We start from the raw sequence: 9,249 nt of genomic DNA on the forward strand, positions 1-9,249 counted from the left end.
TCATAAAATGCAAATCTCGGAAGCCAATCTGAAAAGGAAATTTTCTTGAATAAATTGAAGCTAATACACATCAACCTTATCACCACATATGTGTCAGTGGAAACAGCTGAAATGTACGGTCTGCACATGAGGTACAGGTGCACCAAGTTCAAATGGAAGTAGGAAATTAAGTGAGTGATGAATTCATCAGCTCTAACCTAACTTGTTTTGGGGAATGATTAACTGATGACATACTGCCCCCTTCACTTTAGGCAGGGCTTAAAACAGACAGACCTGCCAATTCACTGTTAACTTCAATGCCCCCAATCTGAATCCACAGTGGTCTGTCAGATAATGTAAGGGAGCAGCAGGACTCGTCACTGTCTGATGTAATATGCTGCCATTTGTTGAGACCTATGGTAGAAAAAACCAAGTTAACAAAAATAGAGCATTCATTCACGATGGTTTAAAAAAAAAAATCACAATTTAGTTGCCTGTCTTCCTGAATTCCTTCCGTGTTGATTTCTTTAGCTTTACAGAAAGCATGAAACGACATGAAAAGGCACTGAAAACCAAATGGAAAATAAGGCGGCATCAACAACCTTTTAAGAACTTAAACTAGACTGGACTTGCAGGGCTCAAGTCTCTCTCATAGAAATAACATTTAGCAAAGAGTACTAGATTCTAGCAAACATCATTTATATGTTATACACATAGAAGGACTTTGTGTTAGATCCAATGTGACAAAATAATTATCTAGAATAACTGAAAGTAGCAGGGCTTGATTCACTGTGGACCTGCACCTGGTGCTGTCATTTAAGCCTGTAAGGGGAGCCTAAAGCACTACCTTTTGATCGGGTAGTGTTTTACACCCACTGTGCACTGGTGTTAACTCTCAACATAAGGAGCAGGGCAAAAGTTAATCAGGCCCATGTATTTTGGTTTTTCACTATAGTCAAAAGCAGAGTGTGGCAATTAAACATCTGACTTGCCACGGTGGCAGAGTGACTATTAACCTACATCCATGGTTAACCATCACTATGCTCACTGTCCTAGATTTCTCTTGCTTCCTAAGAAAGGACATCACGAAAATACCTGCTGCTCTCCCTTGCAAGAAGGTCCACAGAAAGGACACCAATCTGTTTTTCAGAGCTTGAAAATCCTATCTTAAAGAGGTAGGAAGCTGAGATTGTGTCTTACCTAGGGCTCTACATACATGTAAAAACACTTCACAATGCTGTACATTGTATTTGTACAAACCACCAAAACCTGTATTCTTAATTGTGGTAATTTGCTTAAAAATACAACAGATGGTAAATAAACTCTGTCAGTTTGTATTTTGCTTCTCATTCTTTATTAAGAGCAATCACATACAAATAAAACCTCCATGATCTTTATTTTTTAAGAGAGCACGTGGTCCTTCAAACAATTATTCAGTTGAAGTAAAAAACGTTCTGCCTAGGATATCGATGTCTGTTGACGTGAGTACGGTAGGACAGAATATTATGATCGCACATGGTGAAAAAGCAAATGGGGCAGTTGCTCTCTTAGGAAACAAGGGTCCTGATTTCAGGGAAAGATACTTAGTAAAAAGACAAGTAAAGGAAAATCCAGAAAAACATATTTACAAGAAATACTGCTTCTGAATACAGTAAAGCCTTACTAATCCACCGACCCAAAACCTGATGGTGTTACCTCACTCCCACTAATGATTTAATAGGAGGTGTTTTAGTGAGTTCCCATATTACTAATACTGCAGTAATATGAAGTACTATAATAAATAATTAAAACTAAACTACAACTGGCAAAATGAAAGGTACATTTTGTTTTCTTGAGTTTGTTCATTTGCTAATTTGTAGAGTTCAAGAATTTGCAATGGGTCTCCCAGTGGTTAATGAAAATATTTTTAAGTTTTCTATAAAGTGATTACTGGTCCAGTGTTTTATTAATCTCGATGAGAAATTTCACTTAGGATGCCTTATCACCAGCCCACTCCTTGCACAATAAAGCTATTATTTATTATTATTATTAAACATGTAAATTGCTGTAATGCCTAAAGGCCACACCAGGTTGGGTGCTAGTGTGTCTGATGCTGTACAAACAAAAAGATTCACCGAGTCCACTCCTAACAAACCAGTTACATCAAAATAAGTTCTTATCATTGCAGAGTTTCTCTTCTTGCGGCCTCAAATTCTTATTCAAAAACATCAGAAGGGCACAACAGCTGTATTAGCTGTCCTGCCACCAGCATTACTGAAAAAATAGTGTAGAACAAGCACCTAGGAAATCACTTGTGATTCATTTTCTAGATCACTTAGTAAAAAGTTCCTTATGCTCCAGCAAACAGGTTTAATAGGAGCTATTGGTAATGAGAAAACAGTGGCGTCAAAAAAACAAAACAAAAACCTTTCACTTCTTGAGGCCTTCTCTATACATAAAAGCTATACTAATTTAACTAAATTAATTTAGAAACCAATGTAGTTAAATCAGGGCAACCACCCTGTAAGGTACCCTTCAATTGGTTTGAGAGTGCCTTACATTGATTTATCATAGGTCAATAAGGAATCGATGAGTTAAATTGATATAAGGACTTAAACCAATTGCAGAGCATCCAGACACGGGGGCTCCCCCAATTTAACTTTGCTGGTTTCTAAATCAATTTACTTAAATCAGTACAACTTTTGTTTGTAGACAAGGCCTGACTTAGCAAGATTAGAGAACCACGTTCTCTTTAAAATGTACTAACTACAAAATGAAACCACATATGTGCTGTCACACATTTCCTACTCTCCTTCCAGGCTCGCAAAACAAATACCATAGAGGAACATTTCTCATCCTGAGGAATCGCTTGTTGTGAGTTATGCAAAATGCTGACTGCTGATGTAAAGGACAAAAGGTACAAAGAATGACTGAAAACTGGAGTTGCTGAAAAGAATGAAGTGTGATTGGATCTTCAGAGGCCAATGCTTCTACATTTCTAAGCTGCCTGTGTCAGTATAATGTCTGTCTCCTTAAATGCCATCACCCCTGTGAATGCAACTGTTTATCTGTTTTATCAGTTATTTCATTCAGTGGGCTTCACTGCATCGTACAGTCAGTGATCTCTGATAGGAAAGACATTTTGACAGCAGCACTTGACTGCTATTAACAGACCTACAGTGGTCTAGACAGTACGGTGGGACTATTTATGTGTAGGGCCCTACCAAATTCATGGTCCCATTTGGTCAATTTCACAGTCATAGAAATTTGTAATTTTTAAAATCCATGATTTCAGATATTTAAATCTGAACTTTCAGGGTGTTGTAACTGTAGGGGTCCTGACCCAACTCTGAAGGCAGCAGTGCAGAAGTAAGGCATGGTATGGTATTGCCACCCTTACTTCTGTGCTGCTACTGGTGGGATGCTGCATTCAGAGCTGGGCACCTGGCCAGCAGCTGCCGCTCTCCAGCCTCCCAGCTCTGAAGGCAGTGCAGAAGTAAGAGTGGCAATACTGTGACCCCACTGCCATAAACATGTGACACCCCCTCATGACCTTCTTTTGCATCCGGACCCCCAGTTTGAGAAACGCTGGTCTCCCCTGTGAAATCTGTATAGTGTTAGGTAAAAGTATACAGAAGACCAAAGACCAGCTTTCATGGTCCGTGACGCATTTTTCACGGCTGTGAATTTGGGAGGGCCCTATTTATGTGGACTGCTGGAGACTATGAATAAAAGTAGTGTAATACTCTTTGATCTTGTCCACATTAAAAAACAGTATCATTATCAAAGCAACTGCAAGCTATTGTTGCAGGACTAATATAAACAGGGCTTCGGCATTTTTACCACTATCACGTAAACCTGCTCTACCTGACCGATGCCTATACCTGGAGCTTAGCACTAGTGTAGCTGCATCACTGCTATCACTGTAACACAGGTTCTAATTTTTTTAATGGACATTCTCCAGAGGTGGCCTTGAATCCAAGAGGCGTCACACTACTTATTCTGGAGCAGAGACAATGGCAGTCAGCAAGGGGAAAGACACAGAAAGAAAAAATGCAGCTCAGGATGATAAGGCAAGTTAAAACCTCAATATCCCCCCTAGTGTGCCTGAAAAAGGGAGGGAGGATCTGAAAAGAGGAAGGAGCCCTGGTTCTCAAATGGAAGCCCAAAAATTTAAAACAGTACTTAAAATTACCAAATTGTCTGTTTCTGCATAGAGAACTAATAGTAAAGTTTTGCTACACACAAAACCACACCACAGGAGACGCAGTACACTCTGTATTACTGCTACTAGTTTATAAACACCCATCTTTTAATTAGTTTTTTGGAATTAAGTTAACTTTATTCTCCAATGAATGAACTACAAAAAAGTAAGTCTGGCTGTTGCATCCCTTCCCCCAAGCCTATCTGAGAAAATGTTCTGGCTTTTGACTAAGTTACAGCCGACCTACCAACAGATTCATATTTTCCTTACTTTACATCAGTTGTCACTCACTCAAACATACACACTGAGAATTTCCAAAACATAGCAAAACCAGCTCTATGATATAATCTGAAACATCAACTGACAGCTAAAAATAAAAGCCTGGATTTTCCATGGAGTTTAAGAGAGTTAAATGCCCAACTCCCATTGAATTTGAATGGGATTTAGGTACCCAATTCTCTTAAATGTCTTGGAAAATCCCAGCAAAATATCATGTTAGCATGAGATTCCAGCCTGAAGCAAGCATTGGCCCAAAGCCATTTTTATTTTCATTCTTAAAGGCAGCCTGCAAAGAAAGTAAATGTGTTCGCAACCTTTTTTTCTCCTTTTTTTGTGTATAAAGATGACATGAAAACTTGTTTTTGAGAAGAGGCATTTTTCACATCAAGTTTTGTCTCCCTTGTTTTCTAGAGACTCCTTGGACAACTACAGGATTGAAGTGGCAGCTCCTTCAGCCCTTGGTTGCAAGCTTTCTTCCCCACTGTCTTCCAGGCATCCGAGTTAAATGAGTGTTATCAACACCACCAAACTGAGTAAAAAATCTCTTCCCCTTACAATTGCTTATGTAATTGCTCAAGTTGCAGTGGGGGAGGTTTAGAATGGATATTAGGGGAAACTTTTTCACTAAGAGGGTGGTGAAACACTGGAATGCGTTACCTAGGGAGGTGGTAGAATCTCCTTCCTTAGAGGTTTTCAAGGTCAGGCTTGACAAAGCCCTGGCTGGGATGATTTAACTGGGAATTGGTCCTGCTTTGAGCAGGGGGTTGGACTAGATGACCTTCTGGGGTCCCTTCCAACCCTGATATTCTATGATTCTATGTTTAAGTCTCTTTTGATGTTAGAATTCCACAATCTACTAAGAAATCCTCAATATGCCCTACAATTTCTAATGAAAAAAGAAGAGAAAATAACTTTTCCCATGGGAGAGAAACAAGGTAGGAATCTCCTTAATTCATAAAAAGGGTGCAATGAATTTTTGATTCTCTTTGCCAGTCACCTTTAAATTAAGCTTTCATGGATGTCCCTGATGGGTTGAAACCATGTGATCTGTCAGCAAAAGGCAACTTGTCCATTTCCAGTTCCAGCAGCTATAATGAAACTTGCTGTATACATTTACCTTCCTGTGAAAAGTAATTCTCTGAGAAGGTATAAGACTCTTCCATTACATTCCAGCCAATCAAATCTAAATCTCTAAAAAGGTATTAAACCCAGGATCCTGTGCAGAAAGACCACTAAGACAGAGATAATTTTAACTATATTACTAGTTTTTTTAATCATTCATTGATTAAAATAAATTAGTACATAATGTTAATTTTAGTGCTGGATGTTTTAGAAAAACAGGTCCTAACATGCACCTTATTAATATCAATATTGAAATGATGAGTTTTGGTCTCAAAAAGACAAAAGAACATTAAATAACATGTAATTCTTTATGAAGTGCTTATTCACATAGATGCCAGTATCATCTGAAGATATACTTCCTGCCTTTACTTTTTATTGGTCCTTAAAAAGCATTTCTTCGGTTCTTGTTAGAACCACAAAGCAGCTAAAGTAGGGATGGCCAAACTTACTGACCCTCTGAGCCACATACGATAATCTTCAGAAGTTCAAGAGCCTGACATGCCTGCTGGGGCATCTGCCCTGCGCAGAGGGGAGTCTCGGGGTTTCAGACCTGCAGGAGGCGCCTGCTGGGGCTTTAGCCATGTGGGGCATGCCTGCTGGCTTCAGCCCCACAGAGGCACCTGCTGGGGCTTTGGGCTTCAGCCCCGCTCCTGCTGAAGCCCTGAGCCCAGTCAGGTGTGTCCTAAGCCCTGACAGGTGCGTCCACCATGCCGCAGGGCAGAAGCCCCTAGCTTCCCCCCCTTTCCCCAGTCTGGTAGAAGGGTGAATGTGGGGGAGGGACGTGCGGGGCTCCACAAGCTGCACTTTAACTGTAAAAGAGCCGCATGTGGCTCGGGAGCTGCAGTTTGGCCACACCTGAGCAAAGACATCATTACACCTTAGACTCAAGCTAACTCTTCTTAGACACCTACAATTTGGCTCATCTTCAGAGGAACTATCAGAACTTGTTTCACGGTATCTACAATTTTGAAATGCTGGCAGGGCATAATCAAATACCAACCATAAATATAAATATCTTCTCCAGAGCCCAGCAAAAAGTCTAGGCACAGTTAGAATCAGAAAAGCAATAACTTCTAATTCAATAGAGATTTGTGCTGTATCACAGTAAGTCTTCCCTATTTTATACACCTGTTATCACAAATACAAAGCAAATACAGGTGGGAGAGTAAGCAGAATTTAGTTTGTGTATCACCATCATTAAACTGAGTTCTAGTTGCAGAATCTATTATTGATGATAATGCAGAAGCAGGACCTGAACCTGCTCCCTAAGGACTAGATCATGGAGTTACCTACAAGCCCTGGGCTACCCCAGGAGCACATTAGGCACCATATTTTGATTCAGAGTCACCATTTGATCCCTGCTTCCCCTTTGGTCCAAACTATACCTTGTGCCTCTTACTTACCCTCTGCACCAGCTTCTTTGGATTGAGGGTTGAAGGAGAAAAATAAAACATCCAGTCTCCACCTTCACAGGATGGGGAGTAACATCCCTGAAGCACCAGCTCTCCCCCCCCCACACAGATCAATGATGTGGGGAGCCTACACAGATGAATAAGGTGGTGTCTTTGGCCATGTCTATACATACAGCGCTGCAGCTGTACCGATACCGCTGTGCTGCTGCACTGCATCTGGTGAAGACGCTCTACGCTGACAGGAGCTCTCCTGTTGGCATTAAAAAAAAAAAGCACTCTGCGAGCAGCAGAAGCTATGTCGGTGGGAATTCTTCTGCTGACATAGTGACGTGCACAGTAGTGCTTATGTCAGTGGAACAAACTATATCCCTACAAGCAACTCAAGCCACTCCTTACCACATTATTCTTGATCCTGTGTGCCATTCAGCTTTGCTCTCCTTCTAGTCCCACAACACCCAGTTCTTATGGCTACCTTTACAACACCTAGGTGAAAATAAACGGACATGATATCTCATCTCAACCTTTCATTATTGTAAGTGTTGTGTGTAACTTTGCTCACCTCCATGTTTACTAACTCAGACTCATAGATATTAAGGTCAGAAGGGACCATTATGATCATCTAGTCTGACCTCCTGCACAATGCAAGCCACAGAATCTCACCCACCCACTCCTGCAATAAACCTCTCACCTATGTCAGAGCTATTGAAGTCCTCAAATCATGGGTTTAAAGACTCCAAGTGCAGAGAATCCTCCAGCAAGTGACCCATGCCCCATGCTACAGAGGAAGGCGAAAAACCCCTGATTTATTGCACAAAATAGTTAACTTCTATCCCCCTAACAATGGACTGCTAATACGCTTGTTACTTCGTGTTTAGTCATTTATATGACAATGTACCTGCTGTTCCTATTCATATCGTTGCCTGTATAATCTCAGGTATATTTTATGCCCCTTCTTGTAATTATCCATTTGAATAAATTGTAAATGAAAGGAGACAGGAGCTGAATTAACCTATTATAGTTCATTGCTTGTTCTTGGTTATTAGCTTGTTTCCTAATCTCCTCAGGAAATAGACCAATTCTATTTCCATATACTGCTTCACAAAACACCCATCAGGATGACATCATGATACACCTTCCTACTGCTACTCTGGTCCACTTAAGTGATCCTATTGTACATCCAAAAGCAAAAGTTGAAGCGCAGCATGCAAGTCTTGTGGCATTTCAAAATTTAAGAAAGTGTGGTAGCTTGCATTGCACCTTAAGCTGGCATTGCATGTTACAAGTCTTATGTCAATTTTCTATTGGCATGATCCATTAAGGTGAGCCTGGCTACCCTGAGAACAAGACACTTTTTTTTTTAAATGTGGTTTTATCATACCCTGAAAAATCTTGAAGTTTCTTAGACCTAATACAGTTTAGCCAAATAAAAATCCTTTCAATCCTGAAATCGAATGAAGAAACTGTTTTACTAGTCAAGTATTAGAAGCTAAGTAGCATGAATGTTGTCATTTAAATATCTGTATTGAAAGTTATAGCTCATAGAGATTTAATGAAATAGAGTTCTTAAACATTTGTTTTTAATTTCCTGTAGAACTTTGCTCAATAGAAGATGCAAACAACATTCACATTCAATTTCATATGTGGATGAATGACTGTATTTTTACTCCAAACCTCTGAGACAACGGTACTTACAGGGATTTATTGGGATTATATTCTCTCCCCTTCACATCAGATGCTTCTAATTTAGCTTTAGAGGCCTTCAAAGAAAGTTACGTTTTGTATCCACATTCATGGCTGACACCTATTTTCTCACTTGAAATAATTTGGGTAGATAACAGCTGTACTGAAAAAGAACTGCAAACCCCATAATCCACTGGCTGTGATGTATTCTCTTAGGCTGGCAGCAAGTTAGTCAAGTCACCGCTACCCTTTACTGCAGCATAACACTTTCCTTCATAATACACAGGTTGCTGACAGATGATCAAATAGTACATTTTCACTTTGGCACTGGTTAGTCCTCAGCTGGAGTACTGTGTCCAATTCTGGTCACCAGTGTATAGAAAGGACGTGGAGATACTGAAAAGGATCCAGAGGCGAGCAACAAAGACGATCAAAGGGATGGAATGCAAGCCATATGAGCAAAGGCTGAAGGAACCGGGTATGTTTAGTTTGAAAGAGAGGAGATTGAGGGGGGGCATGATAGCAGTCTTCAAATACTTGAAAGGCTGCCATAAAAATATATATATATATGCAGAAAAGTTGTTCTCTCTTGCC

At 40.2% G+C, this 9,249-nt stretch overlaps 2 protein-coding genes across 3 annotated transcripts in view; one reads left to right on the forward strand and one right to left on the reverse strand.

Moving 5' to 3' along the window:
- TTC1 (tetratricopeptide repeat domain 1) overlaps window positions 1-2,864 on the forward strand; it is a 65,921-nt gene extending 63,057 nt beyond the window's left edge. Inside the window, exon 8 of the mRNA XM_073355871.1 lies at window positions 2,778-2,864. Coding sequence (XP_073211972.1) covers window positions 2,778-2,836 — 59 coding nt within the window. The 3' untranslated portion in view covers window positions 2,837-2,864. The remainder of the gene's footprint in view (window positions 1-2,777) is intronic.
- PWWP2A (PWWP domain containing 2A) overlaps window positions 1-9,249 on the reverse strand; it is a 39,807-nt gene that overhangs the window by 6,591 nt on the left and 23,967 nt on the right. The window lies entirely within an intron of this gene.

Source organism: Lepidochelys kempii, chromosome 8 (assembly GCF_965140265.1).
Source record: "Lepidochelys kempii isolate rLepKem1 chromosome 8, rLepKem1.hap2, whole genome shotgun sequence".
In the NCBI taxonomy this organism is placed as follows: domain Eukaryota; kingdom Metazoa; phylum Chordata; order Testudines; family Cheloniidae; genus Lepidochelys; species Lepidochelys kempii.